At 35.6% G+C, this 21,959-nt stretch overlaps 2 protein-coding genes across 3 annotated transcripts; both read right to left on the bottom strand.

The window, feature by feature from the left end:
• Positions 1 to 1,281: 1,281 nt before the first annotated feature.
• On the bottom strand, positions 1,282 to 14,036 carry LOC125864487 (protein ENHANCED DOWNY MILDEW 2). 2 transcript variants are annotated; one of them, XM_049544506.1, is made up of 19 exons: positions 13,891 to 14,036; positions 12,607 to 13,052; positions 12,430 to 12,526; positions 11,857 to 11,910; positions 11,622 to 11,755; positions 10,997 to 11,093; positions 10,757 to 10,861; positions 9,998 to 10,245; positions 9,776 to 9,922; positions 9,188 to 9,664; positions 8,900 to 9,038; positions 8,678 to 8,779; positions 6,126 to 6,218; positions 4,444 to 4,485; positions 3,624 to 3,734; positions 3,403 to 3,474; positions 3,172 to 3,290; positions 3,027 to 3,093; positions 1,282 to 2,928 (listed from the first exon to the last, which is right to left on the bottom strand). In XM_049544506.1, exons 2-19 carry the CDS (start codon positions 13,014 to 13,016, stop codon positions 1,567 to 1,569), a joined length of 3,876 nt encoding a protein of 1,291 aa, XP_049400463.1. In that variant the 5' UTR covers positions 13,017 to 13,052; positions 13,891 to 14,036; the 3' UTR covers positions 1,282 to 1,566. The 2 variants fall into 2 exon arrangements, with proteins under 2 accessions (XP_049400463.1, XP_049400462.1); XM_049544505.1 differs by having other exon boundaries at positions 12,607 to 13,048; positions 13,891 to 14,030.
• A 1,591-nt stretch (positions 14,037 to 15,627) lies between these two features.
• Positions 15,628 to 21,272, bottom strand: LOC125865513 (sodium/hydrogen exchanger 4). The gene is made up of 15 exons (XM_049545710.1): positions 21,111 to 21,272; positions 20,044 to 20,162; positions 19,857 to 19,954; positions 19,719 to 19,778; positions 19,571 to 19,617; positions 19,286 to 19,480; positions 18,941 to 18,987; positions 18,783 to 18,849; positions 18,457 to 18,557; positions 17,673 to 17,774; positions 17,062 to 17,218; positions 16,937 to 16,999; positions 16,769 to 16,852; positions 15,844 to 16,114; positions 15,628 to 15,719 (listed from the first exon to the last, which is right to left on the bottom strand). The coding sequence occupies exons 1-15, from the start codon at positions 21,270 to 21,272 to the stop codon at positions 15,628 to 15,630; spliced, it is 1,665 nt and encodes a 554-aa protein (XP_049401667.1).
• Positions 21,273 to 21,959: the final 687 nt, after the last annotated feature.

Raw genomic sequence — 21,959 nt, 5'->3', positions numbered from 1 at the left:
CCCCCTAGTCTCTACGAAGGGTTCTGTAAAAGTTTCACCAAAAATCATCCAGGAAATGTATCACCAAAATATTCATGAGCTAAACGCACACGAAAAAATTGAGAAATCGCCTAATTCCTATAAATTGTCCCCTAAATGTCCAAAATGGACTCTGAAAATAGTGAGACTGTACTTACTGCTTCCCAACCTCCCTAAGGAGAGTTCCATAAAGTTTTCACAAAGAAATCATCCAGAAGTCATATTACAAAATATTCATGGGCTAACACACACGAAAACTGAGAAAATCACCCAACTCCTGTAAATTGGTCTCTAAATGCCTAAAATGAACTTTAAAAATGGTGAGACTATACGTATTGTTCCTCCAACACCCTACAGAAGGTATGTAAAGGTTTTGTGAAGAAATCCTCCAAAAGTCGTATCACCAAAATATTCATGGGCTAACACATACGAAAAATTAAGAAAGTCACCTAATTCTTGTAAGTTGCCCTTAAATGTCCAAACTGGACTCAATAAATAGTGAGACTGTATGCACTACTCCCTCAATTCTCTACGGATGGTACTATAAAGGTTTAGCAAAGAAATCGGCTAGAAGTCATATCACTAAAATACTCGTGGACTAACACACACAAAAATTGAGAAACTAGCCTAATTCCTTTAAATTTGTCCCTAAATGCCCAAAATGGACTAAAAAAATAATAAGATTGTACATACTTCTCCCCCAACTCCCTATGAAGGGTTTCGTAAATGTTTCGCAAAAAAATCATCTGAAAGCTACATCACCAAAATATTCATGGGGTAACACATGAAAAAATTAGGAAAAACATTTAATTCTTATAAATTGGTCCCTAAATGCCCAAAATGAACTCAAAAAATAATGAGATTGTACGTACTACTCCCCCAACGCTGTACGGAGGGTTTCATAAAGATTCACAACAAAAATCATCTGAAAGTCATTCACTAAAATATCCATGAGCTACCACACACGAAAAAATTATAAAATCGCCTAATTTCTATTTACTAGCTCAAAATGGGCTAAAAAATAATGAGACTATACGTACTGTTTCCATAAAACGGAAATAAATAATTGCCAAATTAGGGAACTACTACATCTAATTTCAAATAGCAATCCAAAGGATTAGCTATACCTGGATAAAACAAAACATATAACAAGAATAACCATCCTGTCGATGCTAAATTCCAAGAATTACTAAGAATTATGAGGTTAAAATTTAAAACAAAAGTTCACCCAAGTTTATCCACTTCAAAGACGAACACAATGCCTTCATTTTCACCACTTAAAGATGTGGCTCAAGTGGAGGTGCATTAAGGAACAAAATAAGTTTACATAACAAGAAACCCCTAGAGAAAGCATTCAAGGAGCATAGTTGCCAGTGCATTTCTATCTTTTACTCTACACATATAATGCCTTCAGTTTTTACTACTATTGATTGAAAACAAATGCGGCAAAAAAAGGAAGTTCGATAAAGGATGAAATAAGCAGAAACTACGAAAACATAAATAGGACACGTCTTCAACACTCCGCAAACCAACCAGCCCACTGTCTATCTACTCATTAAGCCACCCTGACGAATTTTGCTGTGAATAGGGGTGGTAAGGCCTTGGAGCGAAGCCCAATGAGTTACCTTGAAACCCAGGTCTAGCAATACCACCACCGTAGATGTCGCTTCTGCCTTCAGATCCCATGCTACTCATTCTACCAGGATATAACTCATCCTGTGGAGCATACTGTTGCACAGGCGTATTGATCCTTCCATATGTTGGATCAGTTGGACTCGGATGGTATCCAGGGCCAGCACCTGCTACATAGTTGCTTCTGGGAGGCAAATACCCATCACACTGCTGCCCATAAAGGTTACCCTGTGGTCGGACATCTGACTCCCTTGCATACATCCCGCCATTTGAGTGACTGGTGTATGGTCTATAACCAGGTATATCTGCATGATCTCTCTGGTATCCCACAAATCTTTCATCTGACGACCTGAATGCATACTGACGACCAGGACTAGAAGACTGAGAATACTGGTGATTTAAGCTTGAATAAGGCTCCTGCATTGGCAAGCCATTTCTTCTTGCCATGTCACCGTCCTGATGTGCCCTGTGCCCCATATATTCAGGACCAGGACCAGGACTAGCAGACTGAGGATATTGGTGAGTTAAACCTGAATAAGGCTCCTCCGTTCGCAAGATGTGCATTCTTTCCAAATCTCTGTCCTGATGTACCCCATACCCTGTCTCTTGCTCTCTCAGTGAAGCAGCAGCACTCTGACCTGCAAAACGTTGATAGTCTCCATTCTCTTCTGCCTTAGAAGACGTTATTGTGTGCCGATCAACCGACTTATGATTGGTCACTCTGGGGGAGGAAGACAGAGATCTTTTCCCTATAGACTTGTCCTCTGTTGCCTTTTCATCCAAATCTCTCTTACGTTTCGCTGTGAACTTATCCTGTCTTGATTTTTCATCCAAATCTCTTTGATATTTGCTTCTATCCTGACTCTCTCTCATTGACTTGTTATCAAATTTATTCTTGCTTTTATCCTGACTCCCGTTCTTTGACTTCTCATCAGATTTTTTCTTCCCATGGATCTGTTTATCACTAACTTCTTTTCCACTGTTATTCTGTGATCTCTCCTTGTATTCTTGGTGCTGATGTTGCTTCTTATCCTCAAAACCAGTGTCATTATTGATCCTTGTCGACACATCTTCTTCATGTTTCAGTGAACGAGGGGCAGGTGTGTGGGAGAAATTTTCTTCTAATTTTATATTGGACGGGTGGCCATGCTGTTGAGCAATTACTTTATGGATGGTTGTCCAATCAGTGCGACTCCAAAGATAAAGCGGTGGTGCACTCACATTCCAGTCGTCCATTTGTTTGTCATTTTGATCAACAGACCCAGGCAAATAAAATGACTGGAAAGGAAAAGGATGAACCACCAGACAGTTTACTTCGTATGTTCTTAATAATACATTTGTCTACCAACTCACAAAAAAGGGGAGAAACAGTTTACCTTCCCACCAAGCAACGCATCATCCTCCCAAATTAGATCATATGGAGACCCCTTCTTTACATCTAACCTGGTTCAAATAGAAAAGTTTTATCAAAATCGGAGAGAGAAGAAAGAAGTTCACACAAATAAAAGAGATGCAAAATACCGTTCCGTCTCTTTTGGAACAATGAGGATAAGAAGCTTTGGCTTAAACTCAAGTGCTTTGTTAACAAATTTGTTGGCGAGAGCAGCATTGACCCCAAAAGGAGGGTTCAACCCCATGATCTACACCAAGGGGTAAAAAGTGTAAGTCCAAGCAATGTATGGTGAAACTAATTAATATTGGAGCTGGTATATATCTGTGAATGTTGTGCTCTTAAGAAATTTTGTTTCCTACCAACTTCGATCCTTCCGGCAATTCGTCTGACTTGACAGTCATCCAGTCCCTCTTCTCAAAATTAAAATCATTCTGCAGGAAGGACAAGGAACTACAATAAGTAATGCGCAAAACACCTAAGCATATAGACAGTCGTTCGTCAAAGCTTGGACGTCTATCATCATTTCTTAGGGCATTCTCCACCTGAAACATGCACTTAACAAACAAGGAAAATAATTCACCTTTGGTGAGAATAAATCATAATTCTTATACAAGCAACCCTTCCCAATTCCATCCAGCTTCTTTTTCATGAGGCAACTGAAATCGTTGGAACCGCAACAGAAGTCCACAATCTGCTCAACAAACAACAAAAACTTAAATCCATTGCCGGCTAACAAAGGAGCTTGTCCAATCTTAGAAACTTCACAAATCATAAATAGCATGATCCTGGCAGATTTACAAGTCACAAGTATTAGGCATCAGTGTTATTAAAAGCGAAAAGCGCAAAAAAGCTCTAAGGTCCATGGGGGCTTTAAGCGCAAAGTGCAAATAAAGCGTGGGCTTTAATGAAAAAAAGCGCAAAGGGAGAAAAAAATAAAATGTGTATGTTTAGTCCAAAACTAATAATTATAAACATGAATGACAAATATATGACCAAAGAAATTGAATTTTTTTAATGATAAAGTGAAATATCAATTGTTTAGTGTCACTTCTTCATAAGAGGCTCATTGACAAGGAAAAGTTTGTCTTAGAACTTTGATGACGGCATTGAAGCGCACATAAAGCGAGGCGAAGCGCTTAACACGTTTTGAGCCTCGCTTTAGGGCTTAAGCGCGCTTAAAGCGCGCCTTTGATAACACTGTTAGGCATCAATTAATCACATTCCAAAGTACAACAGGAGCAACACAGATGACTGTGTTTCCCCTATAAAAGTACTAGCATAGCAGAAAATCAATGAATTAAGTTGGAGAATTATAGCCACTTCACAGAATGAGAAAATTATTGTACTCAAAGTAGGTAAGAGTTCCACTCATAAAACGTAAGGCCAGCACAGATTCCTACCATATCACCATCTCGAACATACCAATGAAGCATATCGACAATCTGCACATTAGAATCACACACTCAGTCAAGTAAATATAGCAGGTAGAGACACTACAGCCTAATGAGCAGACATGAAATAAGATGCACTTAAGAAAATCGCATAGATCATGGTCAAAGGGGGAGGGAAGGTGGTGGGTTTTGAAGAAAAACAGGTCCAAGCACGAAAGTGGATAGGAACCAATAGCCTACTTCTCATGAAAACCCCATTAAGTCAGCACTACTTCTCTTACGGTGAGGCAATATAATTTATAGTGATCGACAGTGTTTTTCAGTCATTTTTGTTATTAATTTCAAATAGAATTACAGTGATGTTTCATTACAATGAACAACGAAAATTTCTTAAGCTATTATTCATTATGTCTATCCTAGTGAGAGATCTGTTTACATCCCCAAGAGAAATCACTGCTCACTCAAGTGATCCAACCAGAAGGTGTGCAGATATATCAGCTGTCTTTCCCTACCCCACCATGCCCTGCCCCATGTACATCCCTAAGAGAAATCACAGCTCAAATGATCCAGCAAGAAGGTGCATAAGTGGAAATGTTGAACGATAGCGAGTTGTTTTGTGCTTTTTTTTTTCTTAGCATTTGTAAGAGGTGGGAATAGGATAGCATTCCATGTATGATCCACTGAACATTAGAAGAAAATAATAGGAAAAAAATGATGCACTCAACTCAACCATGCTTGCGAATTCCTGTGTGGTGATGAGTGATGACACTCTACAATCTGATGATTGGCATGCAAATGCACTTAGAGAATATACCAGATCATGATCAAAGTGAAATCAAAGCTGAAAATGATCCAGCAAGAAAGTGAAGACGTGTCATTAAACCTAGAAAGCGTAAATTTTGCCCTTTTTTTTCTTTTACTTCTCTTTGCTTTTGGGAGAGGTGGGAAGATAGCAATTTTATATAATGCATTGCTCCTTAATATAAAATAAAACGGGAAAATGATGCACTATACTATGGCTGCAAATTCTAGAGTGGTGATAACATAAACTCCCACAAAGACAAACAAGTACTTACAAATCTGTCGTATCAAGATATGCAAACTTTTGATCTTCTGAACACTGAGATTCATCGTTAGTCAGTCATCAGTAGACCACAAGAGTTCCTAAAATACATTTTTTTCTGAAGTAACAAGAAGAAGCAGGAGTTCCTCTTTTAACATTCCTGTGTAAACCTTATTTTTTCAAGAGAAGTGATATAACAGTCGAAAAGAAGTTGAGCCAAAAAAAAAAGTGTTGCATAATTGAAACTCCCACTGAATAATCATCACCTGATGACGCCCTAAAGAGCAGTATGTCAGTCAAGTACCTTAGGAAATGGAAGTTCTAAAACAATAACCAAGAAAGGGAAAATGGAACCAGTAGGCAATGATATTAAACGGGGAAAAGCTAACGGACATCACCAACTTATTTTATACTACCTTAAGAAGGAGCTAAAAGGAATGACAAATTAGTAAGAGGAGCTTCCCCATCTCCCCATCCCCCACACCAAACCCAAATTTAAAAGCCCTTAAACTTCAAGGCTTAGTCTTCTTTCTGGCTCACCTTCGGATACCACCAGGCAGAGAGGTAAAATCACACACATTAAGAAATATATCTTCTGACAACAAATATGTTTGAAGGCTAAGCTCACCTCTCTAAGCTTCTCCACTTTAGTAAAGTGGCGACCATAGGACGTATAGCGCATGCCATATAGAAAGGGAGCAAGATATACTCTGAGCTTGCTCTACAAAATAAGAAGAATTCATACAGTTAGGAAAGAGCCCAAAAGGAATTCAACATAAATTTTGAATTTTGGGACACAATATAAGGACAGAAGAACAAGGTAGAAAGCGAAGAGAGGTAAGATTTTCAGCAACCACTGACATAGAGTCCTGTTGAAAGTGCAATGAACACTTGAACCCACGAGAACAACTAATATAAAATGCTAAGACCTAGTTGTGCAGAATCGATTAATACTTCAGCACTACAAATCACAAAACAGCCATCTAAATATGCAGAAAGAAAGCCAGCTATTTGATTGGAAGACCAGAATCAAACTTAATATTGAAACATTTCTATCCATTTAAAACAAAAGAAACTTAAACCAATCAAACCACCAGTCCATACTGTTATCTTTAGCCTTATTTATCAACATTCAATCTGATTCAGTTATTGACAAATGCTACTGAAATTAATTTTTTAAGAAAAAGTGCTAAAGAAATTTATATACCAGAACTAATTCGGCAAGAAATGATTGGCCATTAGTCTATGAAGTGATTTTCACGAGAGATAAACCAAAATACTAATTATTTGGATAAAGCAACCAAACACAAATTACAATTATCAAAACCACTATGAGCAAATGCTGATTTCATTACTGCTATATTTACACTATGGGGTTGTTTGGTATTGTGTATTAGAAAAAAATAATACATGGATTAGCTTTGTGTATGTGTATTAGCTTTGTGTATGTGTATTAGTAGTAACTTGTTTGATACACTTTCAGTCTATGTGCATTAGTTATAGACTCTATTGAGTATTGAGGAGTGTATTACTAATACATGAAAATCCATGATATTAGTAATGCAAGGAGATTTAATGCACACATTAGTATGGTTAAAGACTCAATTCACCCTCAAAATCTTCTTTACATCTTTTGCACCATATTTGTGAAGGGTATCTTTGTACATATTTTTTTTTTAAACTATGCAATGCATGCTATTTTATTACACCAAACCAAACAATGCATAAGAAATAATCTTTGCATAATTAATGCAAGCATAACTAATATATTCTATTTAGAATTATTCTTGTACACCCTACCAAACGACCCCTAATAGTAAAGAGAGATCCAAAATCTTCGGTGAGACGTATATGTATCCTTTTCCATCTTTTTCCTCTACCTTCACGTGTTTCCCCACAAGGGACCAACGCAACTTGTGACCATATATTTACTTTTGGAGGATCTACTCTTTGATAACTTACCTTTTAAGCCAAAGGTCTATCAAAAACAACCTCTCCACCCCACATTATGGATAACGTTTGCGTACATCTTACGCTCCCCAGACCCCACTTGTGCAATTACACCGCGTATGTTATTCTTATTGTCATACAATGTACTCTTTGTTCAACAATCACACATTGTATAGGTGCAAGGAGGAAAAAATGGAGGCTCACCTCTACAGTCCTGTGCGATAAGAAATTACTACTAAAACACAAATGTATGTTCCACAGAGTGTACGTTAAGTTGGCTATGTTGTATGGAAGGGAGTGTAGGCTAACTAATAAACCCTCATGTTCAAAAGATGAGAGTTGCGGAAATGAGGATATTTAGTTGAATATATGGGCATACAAAAAGGGATAGGATCAAGAATGAAGATATCTAGGACAAGGTGGGAGTGACATCCAGGGTGGACAAGGTGAGGGAAGCGAGATTAAGATTATTCGAGCATGTGAAAAAGAGATGCACCGACGCAAGAGTAAGGACGTGTGAGAGGTTAACATTGATGGATTTAAATGAGGTAGAGGTACGGTGCAAAAGCAAATGATGTGATTATATAGGATATGGCGCATCTTTGCTAATCAAGGACAGGATAGGACCTTAGTTAGGAGGATGTGGAAGTCACAAATTAGAGCAGAAGATTAGTAGATATTAAGTGTTGTCCCTCTTATCTATGAGATACACTTGGTGGTAGAAAGTGCATTGTACGTGTTTCTCATTTCATACCAGTACTATTAACCGTATTCTCATAGTTTCTTGTCCTTCAATTTTTGCTACTACTTGTTGTTTTGTTGTGATTCGATTAACGCATTAGTTTGTTGTTATTGTTCCTTTTTTTCTAAATGTCATGCAATGCTTTCTTTATTATTCGTTGTTTTCTTTACTTTGGTTGTTTTCTTTTACAAACTGATTTGAGTTGCGTTCCTTGAGTCGAGGGCCTTCTGAAAACAGTCTCACAAATATGCTTTGATATAATATGCTTTGATCCTGTAATACAGTATTCCAACAAATACACATCCCTCAAGAATATCACTATCTTTCTTTGGTTTGAAGAGGCGGGACATTGTTCATCATATCATTTTGTTGTTGTTTAGGGTCAAAAGGTGGCTTATTTAAGTTTCGCACAAACAACTCAACATCCGTACCTCAAGGCAAAACTAGAATAAGCAAATTGGAACTGAAAAGAAGAATGAAACACGTACCCTCCACTTCATTATCTGAGCAAGAAGCCCAGGCTCACAGACAGCTCTTGCATCTTCGACTTTGCCCCCTCTTTCTAATATTTGTAAAGCTGCACGAATAGCCTGCAAGACATAAACTAGGTCAGATTTTTATGGGAGGTCTCTTTGGGATCTGATTAAATAGGTAACATTTATGAATCTAGGTTTAACAGAAACCAACATGAAATGTTATTTCTGAAGTACCTCAACGGAACCCTCAACTTTCCCCAAGGTTATAGACTTGTCAAATTTTGACGAGTATGCGTGTGTTGTGGGTACTTTCTGCTTCACTATTTTCTCCATAGTTATGGAGGATTTAACGTCTTTCATCATGGACAATATTCTGCACAACAGACATATATAAGCTCACATCCAGAGCCAAAATTTGTAGCTATGAATTAAAAAAGCCATCCTAAGCAAAGGAAAAAGAAGAGCTGAGATATCTCTAGGACCTCAACTGAAAATGGCTATTGACAGAGCTAAATGCTTCACCTGTTCTTTGATGTAGCATCTAAAGTTTGTGAACTGTTTTTCTCCTTTTTGTCAGACTTCACGATCTTGGTTTTCCCCTCTTCACCAGACTCACCGGGTTGTGACTCCCTACTAATGAGTGCATATAACTTATCACCCAAAGAGGTTTTACCTTCACTCTTGGTAGCTTTGTTGAGCTTTGCAGACGAACTCTTGTTCAAACTCTTTCTAGTAACATCAATAATTTTTTGTCTTTTGGAAGAATCAGGAAGAGACAGTCCCTCTCTCTTTCTGGAAAAATCAACCTTCACTGCCTTGGATAATTTTTCAACAGTTTCTGATTTTTTAGCAATCACTCTCTTGCCATTAGTCACTTCTGCAGACATTCCTTTAAATTTTCTTAATTGTTCCGATGTTTGTTTCTCCCTCTCACGATCTCCCGGAAATTTGATGTGATCTCTTGAAGGTGTAGCCAGTTCTTCATCAATTTCGTGTTTTCTGAGGAATTTGTTAGAATAAGTCACTTGAAAAAATTAAGACTAAAGGTCACTTGAAATACCAGCTCATATGGATAAGAGTAAAAGTACAAGTTGGATGTAAGTAACTCACAAACAATAGATCAAAATTCGATTTTTTATAAGACCATCCCACGCCCTTGGCAAGACATCATCATCATCCTCCTCCTCCTCCTCCTCCTCCTCATCATCATCATCATCATTTACTTCTTCATTTTTGCTCTTGTCAAAAACAATTTCCCTGGCAATTTACATAAAACTCGTTACATTTATACACAAGGTACAGTCCACAGAAACATCAAGGAAAACAAAGTACTTAGGCAAGCATTTCCGATGATAGGATGTTGGACACCGTCTACACATGGCAAACTGTAGCTCAGGTTTATCTTTATCTTCTCTTTGTTTGCAGACGCAGCACTGATGCAGAGGACAAGCAAAAGATTCACCAGCAGCAATCTTCTTTTTAAGTTCATCAACCTTCGACTGAGCATCAGGATGAAGCAGTCTAGCAACACAATGTGGATGGTAAAAATGGCCGCAAGTCGCATTAACGCAACGGAAGACCTGAAAACCATACCTGAATTTTGACACCATATCCATGGAAAAAATCCAATTCACAGTACCAACTCAAAGCTAAGATAATTTTAACACAGGGATGCATACTTATATTTGCTTTCTTAATGAAAAAATGCATCATACACAATTAAATGCATTAGGTACTTTGGCTAGCCTTTGTGAAAAATTTCTTTGTTTTTTCCTTCCACGGGGAATAGGAGTCAATAACTCCTATCATAGACAAATGACTGCCGAGTACAAATAAAAGAGGAATAAGATAGAACAAAAACAAAAATAAAAAGACTAAAGAAAAGAAGGAGGTGGCAAACCTAGAGTTAAAAAGGGAGAATTAGGTAGAAGAAGAAGACAACAGCACCCAGACAAACCAAAAAATAAGAGTATGTGCTATCTCAATATGCACCAAGTAATCTTTCCTATTGATTTAACAAGTCAACATTCATACAGGTGGCTAGGAACATCTTCAAACAATTGTACTATTCCACAACAGGTCTCACAGTACCTCCGCATGAGATGATTGATCAGAAGAACCCAACTTCCCACAAGCATAGCACTGGTGCTGCTGATATTCACAATTCTTACAATAGAAATCTTGATATTTCATTGCCTGTAAGGGGAAACATGTATTAGTAGTAGGAATCAATTTGCTAACCAGAGATGAGGATGTCATCACTAGAAGGGTAGAAATTGATCAACAGAAAGTTCTAAAAATATTTCATTGTTCGGGCAATTTTTGACATACCTTAACTTGAGCTTTTGTAAAACCAAGAGATCCACACTGAGATTGAGCACCATCATCCACAGTAGCATGAAATGACCTCAAGCACTTCCCATCGCAGCTGGTTAGGACCACAAGAGGCATATTATTTGGAGAAGCAGAAAAAAGGCACTAGATATATAAGCAATTCAGAACCAAAACTAACCACCTCTGAAAAGGGAAGCAGGACTACCTACATGCTACTATCAGGTAAATATTGACCATGAAATTACAAAAGTCCTTAGGAGAACTAGGTGCAAAGAAAAATGTCAACAGCAGTAGAACAAAGTAAGAAATCCTAAACAAAGGAGGTGGGCATATCGCTATACATTCAGTTAGACATTGGAATGCCGAGCTTATCAGTCCCTTCTTTAGACTTTATTTCACTAAGATGACGAATAAGCTGAATCAATGGTCTACACCTATGTACAAATCTTTATCGGGGTGCATACACAACATCAACACTGGAACATATATCAAAGAAAATCAGATGAGATAAAACATTTGGCGAACTGATAATTCAAGTATGTGATTGCAGATTCAACGAAAGGTGCAACACAAGATATATATCAGTGTTGTCTTTGTGGAATGGTAAAGGCTTAGCACAGACCAAAGAAGTTCACCACCATCGTCACATATTGCGCAGAGAGATTCAAAGTGATTGTAATCAGACTCATCATCATCTTCTTCTTCTTCATCGTCATTTATGATCTCATCGACTATAAACTCAGATATTGATCCAACCTGCAAAAGAAACAAGCACCAGCTCAAAAAAAGAACAAAATATTCTATTCCTCAGTTCCTGCTTCATGTCTAAGAAATGCAAGGGAAAGAATATGTACAACCTCATCAAAGATTTTCTTCTTCTTAGGCTTCTCCTCCATAAATGTAAGTAAAACCTGCATAAAACAAGATCAGTTTCACCTTTGGCTACAAAGATGCAAAATATTTGAGAATACAAACAAAAATAAAAATAAAACAAATTCAAAAAAGAAAACAGACAAACTCAGGCTCAAAAAAACGACCTGATTGAATTCCATTTCAATTCAGACACTAGTTAATTCATCTTTGGAAAAACATTATGTTATTTACAGGATAGATCAGAAAGTACTTTTGAATAACAACATGAGAATTAATTAAATTTGAAGCCTCGCCCCATAATTAATTTGAAGCCAAGGTCAAAGTGGAAAATTTATTAGTGATATCAGTCAAGAAACATGCTAACATACATTCAGTTTTACCCCCTTATGCAATTGTATTTCAAAGATAGAAAAAAGACGAGGGAAAACCAAACAGATAACAAAAGTGAATTTTATTTTTATTTTTTGAGAAGGATAACAAAAGTGAATTTAGAACCATTAGAATCAGAGATCTTTCCACATACTAACTGAATGATCACAACAAGGAATCACACAAACCTTAGATTGCGCCAATTTTCCATCACGCTTAACAATTTCATTGATAAAAATCATGTGATCCACTAGATCATTCTCCGAAGGCCTGGGCTCATACACACTACAAAAACATAGGTAAGATTCCAGATTTCTCGAGGGAAAAAACATATATGCTAATATACAAGATATCTATAAGTGAACCTGAAAACTTTAGATAAATGATCCCACAAAGCTCTGCCAGAAGATTCTGGATTTCTTTTCAGGAAGTGTAACGAATGCACAGTGATCAAGATTGACCTAATGGTATCCTGGAAAGCCTTCCTTGGTTTTTCAAGTTTGATCCAATTGTTCTCTTTAGACAAAACTGAAATTGCTGGCTCTATACGCGAAGAATCAATCTTCCATGTTGTGACTTGCTTATAAATCTTCTGAAGGCCATTATCCGCAGTCCCACGCAAGAAAATATGTCTTTTATTCCCATCCAAACTCTCATTATCATTCCACTGAAATGTTAGCTCCGCAAATGAAACAGGTTCATCCTTATCATCCACAAATTCATAGTTAGAGACAGTACTTGGGACTGCTTCAGCTTCATCATCAGAAGATACCATTCCCACTTTCCCCAAATGCTCTGGGGCAATACCTGACTACATGCCAATGAAATTCACTCAGTATACAATATTAAGAAGCACGAAGTTAAGACATGGCTTCATATAGTGGAAAACTTTTTTTGCAGTAATACAGTAGAAAACTTGTTTTAGACAAAAATGAAGCCTCCATCGATGTGAAAATTTATGATTGTTAGGCATGGTTATATATCTAAAATTGGAGTTCAGCACCAATTTTGAATCCAATCCTTCTATGCCTAGAAAGTATATTTAGAAGTTAGTAAAATTAGTTGGGAGTATTAAAGGCTGATTAGGAGTAACAAGGCGAGACTCATGGACAGCTGAATTTCCTTTATATAATGTGGATAGACTGAATGTCTTTACTCCCAGGCTTATTCATTTGACAAGCAAAGAGAGATTCAGAGTTTTGATTAAGGCAAAAACAAGTAAAATAAACAATTCATACCACCAAAAAAAATGTAGTAGAACATTGCGATTCACCGAAATCATTCACTTTCTAGATAGGCAACCAAAACACAAATTCAAACTACTTCCTTACACTGCCGAATTAAGGCAAAAACAAGCAAAATAAACAACTCATACCACCAGAAAACGTTGTAGAACCATGTGATTCACCAAAATCATTCACTTTCTAAACAAAACATCCATAACACAAATTCATACCAACTCCCTACACTGCTTAATTAAGGCAAAAACAAGGAAAATAAACAATTCATACCACCAGAAAACGACGTAGAACGACGAAATTCACCAAAATCATTCATAAACCGATTCTTTGGTCCAAAGAATTAACAAAATTTAGGGCTCTGTACGTAAATTCGATGAAACTCCATAGCGTAACGTAAAAAGACCGCACCTGTGTATAGAACGAAATCGAAACGACGGCGAAGTCGCCGGAGAATTGCGGTGGCGCGCGCAACGGAGAAACCCTATTTAAGAGTAACCGGTGGTGGTAGAGAGTGAAATGTTAGAAACTCAGAACTAGCAGAAATTTGGCGATACTGACGCCTAATTTATAGGTCTTTTTTCTTTTTCCGTTTTAGTAGATAAATTTTAATTAATTATTTGTTTCTCCAATAATTAACTTATTCATATCAAATACCAATAAGATATATTTATAACATATTCTCCCCGTCCATCTTTACTTGTTCAATTTATAAAATTAATGAATAATTTACTATTTTATGTCTACTTTACCTTTGCTACTAAATACTCCATATGTCTCTAATTACTTGTCTACTTTTCCTTTTATAGTTGTCTCTAATTACTTGTCCATTTTGACAAATCAAGAAAGGACAAATTCTTTTTACTTATTATACCCTCAATTAAATGACTAATTATTTTTTAAAATGTAGGACTTTTCATCCACTTCATAATTAATAGGGGTAAAATGGTAAACTCACTATGTCATTAATAGATGTGTCAATTCAAAAGTAGACGGGTAATTAGGGACAGAGGGAGTACGATTTATTTTCAATGTTTAGATAACTTATATTTAATAGTTGTACTCTGGTAAACTTACCATTATCATTTATTGTTTATAATCATGTGTCAAGTCAGTAATAGGCAACTACTGTTAGGCAGAGAGAGTACCAAATAAAGATGAAATTTTAGCAAATCTTTTTCTTATAACCAATCTAATAAAGTTGTTAGACAATATAAAATTTTAGCAATGTTTTTTCTTATAAACAGTTTAATAAAGTTGTTAGTAGTGGTGCACGGTTGTTCTTTGGTTTGATTTTATCAAATTTTGATTTGATTCTTCAGTTTCTAGTTTTGAAAAAGTGTGCACTGAATACCAAACTGAATTAATGTAGTTCGGTTGGTTTTTTCAACTAATGTTCAATTTAGTAATGTTTATCAAAACGATTGTTCGATGCTAATAAAAATAAATGATGATAAAATCAATGTACAAGTCACTTACAAATTTAAAATCATGCTAAATTATGACATGTCTCGCCATGAAACACTTATTACGCTTGAAAGATCATATTGTCTTAGTTAAGAACATTTTATCTTCAACTACTACTCGAAGATGAAATACTTATTACGCTTAAAAGACCATATTTGTCTTAGTCAAGAAAACCAAACTTAAAAACCAAAAAGACGAAATCGAAGACCCAAATTAGTTCGATTCATTCCAATTTTTTGATTTTTTTATATTTATGTCCACCCTTTACAGTGTTTTATACTATTTTTAGTTGAAGTGTCAATAGATCTTGTTTTATACTATTTTTAGTTGAAGTGTCAATGGATCTTAGTGTCATTGTCTTAACTAAAAGGTAGAGTCAATACCCCAATATTTATGAAATAAAAATATTGTTACCGATAGACTTCGATTTTTCTGAACATAAGATAGTCACTGTACCTATTAACTTATATATGTCAAATAGATATGATAAATAAAAGTAAAGATCAACCAATTGATTTCATCACTACTAATTGTTCCAACATAAACCTATGTCTTACAACAACTTTTTGAATCATCAGCGGCATGTTAGCAGCAGCATTACAAGACATTTCCAACAAATAGACAAATCCTCATTTTATTGCATAAAGAGATCGAATCTTCTACGTGCCCTTGCTATGCATTTTAATTTTCTTGAAGAGTCGAAGGAACAAGACATGCCATAATTCCAACAAGATTTGATTCATCAGAGCAAATGTATAAAATCTCCAACCATAGTTCAGATGTCAAAATTTCAAAATCTCGATAATCCATCATTCGTCACAGATGATTTGCTTCCTTAACGAAAAGAGAGTACGATTGTCACCATTGTGTAATGGCGAGTCTCAACTACTTACTACACAGACTCCTCGTTTATGGCTGGTGCACAAAATACCGGTCTCATGTAAGTATCATCGAACCTCCTCCAGTAGGAATGAATTGTATATACAGGTCTTTGAAGCAGCATGGACAAGCTATCCTTCGCGCGTAGTAGATTGGTTGTGGCAGATTCATCAAACGAAAGCAATGGAAGTGTCTCTTTTGAGATAGATGATTCTCTGTCTATACCTCTCCTACTGTCGTTATGCGGAAGCAGATGATGAATAAGTGGCTTTGTCAAGAAGCCAAAAACCTGCAATGAAACCAATGAATTTATGGAGTTACCAAAAGTAAACAAAGGGAGAGGTAACAAATTGACGAGTTGGGTCGAATGGGCAGGCCAAACAACAACAACATACCCAGTGAAATCAAACTAGTGGTGTTTGTGGAGGGTAGAAAGAATGTAGACCTTACCACTACCTCGTGGAGGTAGAGAGGTCGTTTTCGAATAACCCTAAGTTCAAATGGACAGGCAACAATGTCAAATTGATAAATGAGTCATCACTCGAGGGTCCCAAAGTTTGCTTTGGGAAACATAGTTACGTCAAGAAGGGTCAAATAATTGTCCATAGCCCAACCCCGCAACATTACCCGACCTCCTTTCTCTTTTATTCTTCTCTTCGGAAAAATGCAGAGACTAGTAAACTACTATATTTTTTTCTTAAATCATTAGCTAAAGTTCTTCCAAATTTACATGATTCAAAATTTCCAATTTTCTTTTGTATGTTCAGTTTGCATTCCATACATGTAATGACCCAAACCTGTTTAAGCCTAAACTATTTGGCGGAATACCGAGAGATGAGTTGTTTTGCTACTTCTAAGGACCAGAAATGTCAAAATCTCTGTAGTTCTAATAGATTTTACCATACCAAATATCAAAATCTTATCCAATTTGCCATTAACTTACCAGAGTACTGAAGAGCACAACAACTACTGTAGTCGTAACCATTACGGCATGTACTGGATCAATAGTGACACCAGAGAAAGTGAACTGCATCGAAAGTTCATACGTTCAATATTAATCAGACAGACTTCATTTTAAAACTGATCCATATCGTGGGAAATGCTAAGGTACCTGCTTGAACGCTAGGGCTATAGAAACCGCCCCTCTCATAAGACCAGCCCACCAAATTACTATCTGATAAAATAGCACACATGACACAGCGCACATTTTATTTCAAGAAATAACTAGCATGTTACCTGATGTTTGAACGTTATTGGCGGCGTTCTTGTAGCATTTCGATTCATGAAATTGGAAAGAACAGAGAGAGGGAACACAAAAGCAGCACGCCCAATAGCCATCAACACGAGCACAGTAATATATATTCCCATTGAAGTCCAAACACTACCAGCAAGACTGGATATAAAAGAGTCAGCTTTGTTTTGTTGATTCTAGAAGGATTTTCAGTCAGGGAGTTCAAAAAATAAATATATAATGCCTATGGATTTGAACTTGGAACCTCAAAGTAAATTTTAAACCACTAATAAGTCAATCTCATGTCTTTGAGCTCAGGTCCTCAGGATATTCAAAAGCTATATATACAGTGTAATTTATTACCGAGGAAGTTCAATACCTTCCCGACCCCCTAGATCCTCCCCTACCCACAAGGACATTGTTCACCAAATCAGTCAAACTCTATTAAGTTAAAAGCACTAAACATACACACTGAGTTCTTTTAATTGAACACTCAAAGAGAAGTTATCTATCTCTTCCTTTTTATACGAGAAGGTTGTGGCCCAAGCCTAAGATGAATTGATAACCAAATATAAATCAATAATAATTGAATGATAACATTGAGTTGATATCTTACCTCTGTTGGCTCATTTTCCACTTTTCAATGTCCAGCGCATCCATCCCCACATACAAAAATATGAATGTTTCAGCAATGAAAGACATAGCTTCAAATGCATGCCTGTGGTCCAAAGTATATATCATCTCAATACATCATCATACTTCTCCGTGGCGGCTCAAGATAATTAGTAGCCTAAGTCTAACATCTAATCTTCTAGATTTTTATTGAAAAACTTAATTTTTTCTATGGTCTAAACTATATTAGTAATAAGAAAGGGGAATAAGCACACACGTTACCGTCAACGTGTGTGCTTCCTGGAATTACTATGTAAGTTTGAGGGCTCTTTTGTCATTTTGGCTTTATCTTATAGTTTTTGGCCTTAACTTCTTGTACCTTTTTTAATCTTTCAGAAATTATTTGACAATTTTATCCTTTGCTTATGCTTATGTGAGATGAAATGACACTTATATATATATATACCAAAATATTTTTTAATCTTGTGGTCTTAAACATGTCGTGTGGAAGTTAAATTTAAAAATTGACAAAAAAGAAAGAAACATTGTTCAATATTTCGAAACAAACTAAAAAAAAAAAGACAAATAAAATGAAAGACACAATACAATTTTTTTTTTTGGTTAAAAGGGACTTAAAATAATTCTATTATTGCTAAAAGAAAAAAAAAGAGGCACCTCAAATTTGATGGCCTAAGACGGAAGCCTCATTTTTAAAGGCATTAAGTCTCCCCTAATACGAGCATAGGTCAAAATTGCAGAAAATATATGAATGGCACCTTCATGCATACCTCGTAGTGATTCTTGAACTATCAGTCACATTATGCCATGCATAGTGAGACATCAAGATTCCGGAAAAGAAGACGGTCAAAATCCCACTGAGGCTCCAAAGCTTTAAACAACATAATCAGTTTGTAAATACCATGAGACTACTTAAAAATATATGAAAATAGAATTCGCAGACGAAACTAGGATTGAACTATATGGTGCCTAAGTTCGGGATTCTACCACGTCTCATTTGATTTATTGGTTTGAAATCAATTATGTGTACTAATTTAGTGATTTCTCAACACATACAGGTAAACACAAAACAGTATAGTACAAGTAATTACTATACCTCAGCCAACATGTAAGACAGATATGCCATCAGAAGCATGAGAGATATTTCACGAACGGTAGAATGTCTGCACAGATATGAAACATTTAGAATTTATAGGATAATGTAGATTCTGAGCTTCCATATATGAATACAGAAAGATCAAACACGAATTTTACCTTCCGAAATATAAGCCCTTCAGAATGTATGATGTTATAAGTCCAGCCTGCATGCAGAAACAGGACACATTCAGCAAGGCTGTTTGCTCGTGGCACTCGTGCTCCAAGGAGCAGAACACATTTTAAGATAAGTAACTATACATTCGCGTAGAAGCGAAATCAATGACTAGGAAGGATAATCTTGAAACTACGAATGTTTCTTAGAAGACGATAATTCATCAATTACACCATCCTATACCCTCGGACACAACATAAACAGTTTTTTTATTTTTTTCGAGTATTGTGGAAATAACTACATCCGGCCTCTACCACATAGTACGGAATTAAAAGAGTTAAAAGACTAACAACAACTCCGAGACAAGTGCTTGTGGAGAACAGGTACAGAAAATCTAGAAAGACATGGAAAGCCGACCAGCCATTGAATCTTGCGACATCAATCTTCTGCACTGCATTGAATAGAACAACTGATGTAGCATCATTCACTACTCCTTCCCCAAAGACAAGGCTGTAAAGTAACGGAGTCTCGTCTTGATGAAGAACCTGCACATAAAGTTTGCAGCAATGCAGATGTAACTAACTAGCTGCCTTAACGAAACAGGACACACAACCTCACATGCCATTATAATTAACCTGCAGTGTGCAAACAGTATCCGTCGCCGAAAATATTGCTCCAATACCTTAATCAGAAGTCAGAACAGTTGCATCAGTTAATAAGTCAGAGAATTAGCTAATATCAACAATGAAAGCAAACAAGGAAACTCAGATAGAACGAACAAACCAAGGTAGTCACGAATAGTCAATCCATTGAAATTAAGCTTGGGAAATATCCACCAGCTGCCTATATTAATCAGAAATGAATGTTAAACAAAAAAATTAGATATATAACAAAAGCAGAAGCTTTGGAATGATAGATTACCCGATGCGATAATACTTGATGATATGAAAACACCAATAACTCCAAACGACATAATAGTTAAGAAGTTATGGAAGAACTGCTTCTTCTTAACTTGGTATCTGGATAAGATATGTATACACAACATGTCATTTTAAAAAGTAAGATGTTTGACATTGATGGAATTATAATTTAACATAAAACTTCTTACCCTGCATTAAATATTATCGGTGGAAGTAGATAAATGAAGAACACTTCTTCATTAAATCTAAGTATGTGAGAACTTTTCCCCTTGCTTATCAGAAGTATTGTTGTCCCTGATATGAGACCCTATACACCAGAGGAGTAGATTATTACACTCAGAACCAGTGAAAAACAAAACACATAATTCCGTAAACTAAACGTAAAAATAAAATAACACCAAATAATTCAGGGAAACTATGAATATGACTAAGAAACTATGTTGCTCGGGTGCTCCTAAGACCACCAAGTCTCAAAATTCTTTAGTATTTTTTTTTCTTAAAGGGCCTGTTGATTGAAACTATGTCAAATAAATTAGAACAGAGAAAGTACTCCTCCGTTTTAATTTACTTGTCTGGTTTTGATTTGACACAAAATTTTAAAAAATAAAAAATGAAAGGACTTTGTGAATCTTGTACTCTTGGATCTAATGATATGTAGAATGTGCCAAAATACACTTTAAGCTATCTTTAATCTTGTGTTCTCGTGGAAAGTTAGAACTAAAACGTTGTCATAAAGGAAAAAATGCATTTTTTAAAACGGATCACAAACGAGAGTGAGACAAACAAACTGAAACAAGTGATATTTTTACAACAACAATAACAAACTCAATGTAATCCTACAACTGCAATCTAGGAGAGTGGTGTGTATGCTACATGAAGTTAGAATTAAAGAGTTGTCACAAAAAGAAAAAAAGATATTCTTTTTTAAACAAGCTTTAGTAATAAAAACAAATTGAAACACGGGGAGTAATACTTTTACAACAAAAATATATCTAATGTAATCCTACAAATGCAGTCGGAGAAGAGCGGTGTGTATGCAGACCTTACATGTTTCTCAGAAACACGTACTTGGCTCAAATAATTTATTTCAAAACATTATTGAAAAGTAAATGCTTTTGAATGGACATATCCAAATTCATTTGACAACTCAAACACAATAAAAAATGTACAAATGAATCAATTCAACACCTCAAATTCAATGTACATGTTACTAATTCATAACGAAGAAAAAGAGGGGAATTGTATGTATACGTACAATGATAATGGCTGTGATGGATTCGTTAACCCATCGATTTTCTTCGAATAAAGAGCCAATTACTAAACATATACACAAAATCGCCACGAACAGAGTGATCGGAACCACCATCTCATGGCTGTTCTTATGCCCAATAAAATTCACGTAATTGAAAAGGGACATTTTTTCACCACTTCACTCACACTCAAATTTAACAACTCTGCTAGTTTCTATTTGTATGCTATATTTTTGTTGCATGATATATATGAAAGTGGAAAGAGTGAGCTAAAAATAAGACAAATTTTGCGGTATTGACTAGAAAATTGACACATTTGTAATAAGGCTAAATTATCATGCAGCCAAATACACAAGTGTAGGAGGATATCTTTATATTGTTGTATTTTGCTGTATCTGATCCTCTTATTATGCTGAGGACTTATTCTTCTAAGTACTATAAGTGATTTATTATTTATTTATTCGTTTAATTAATTAAATTAAAATAAAGATGTGGACAACTCAATAGAATGTGCGGCTTAAAGTCAAATTTTAAAAAAAGAGATATTATATCTATTTAATATTTTTTATATATATATTATTTTATTCTCATAAAATAATTAAAATATATGATAGTCAATTATAATTTGATAATTGATTTTTTTTTTCAATTGACAATATAATATTTTTGTAATAATTCGTAAGACATAAATAGACATACAAATTATTGTACGTTATATAACATCACAAATGTTTATATTAAGTTCTTATTGATTATATTTTTAAAAACTTTTTCAATGGAGTGAATTGTTAAACTATCAAAATTACTTTAGAAGTAGTATATTTATTTAAAAATAGATCAAGAATTCACCTAAT

The sequence above is a fragment of the Solanum stenotomum genome, chromosome 5 (genome assembly GCF_019186545.1).
Source record: "Solanum stenotomum isolate F172 chromosome 5, ASM1918654v1, whole genome shotgun sequence".
Classification (NCBI taxonomy): domain Eukaryota; kingdom Viridiplantae; phylum Streptophyta; class Magnoliopsida; order Solanales; family Solanaceae; genus Solanum; species Solanum stenotomum.
The sequence above is the reverse complement of the archived record's forward strand: the minus strand, read 5'-3'. Positions and strand labels throughout refer to the sequence as shown.

Bases quoted from the DNA above. Each gene is read 5' to 3' on its own strand.
- LOC125865513 (XM_049545710.1), bottom strand. From the start codon at position 21,272: ATGTCCCTTTTCAATTACGTGAATTTTATTGGGCATAAGAACAGCCAT. The intron at 18,988-19,285 runs GTTAGTCTTTTA...TTCTGCATGCAG, and splicing joins GCACTTGTCTCGGAGTTGTT to GCTGGACTTATAACATCATA. The intron at 18,850-18,940 runs GTAAAATTCGTG...ATATCTGTGCAG, and splicing joins AAGGGCTTATATTTCGGAAG to ACATTCTACCGTTCGTGAAA.
- LOC125864487 (XM_049544506.1), bottom strand. From the start codon at position 13,016: ATGGTATCTTCTGATGATGAAGCTGAAGCAGTCCCAAGTACTGTCTCT. The intron at 11,911-12,429 runs GTTTGTGTGATT...TGTTTTATGCAG, and splicing joins GAAAATTGGCGCAATCTAAG to GTTTTACTTACATTTATGGA. The intron at 10,246-10,756 runs GTACTGTGAGAC...TATGGTTTTCAG, and splicing joins ATCAATCATCTCATGCGGAG to GTCTTCCGTTGCGTTAATGC.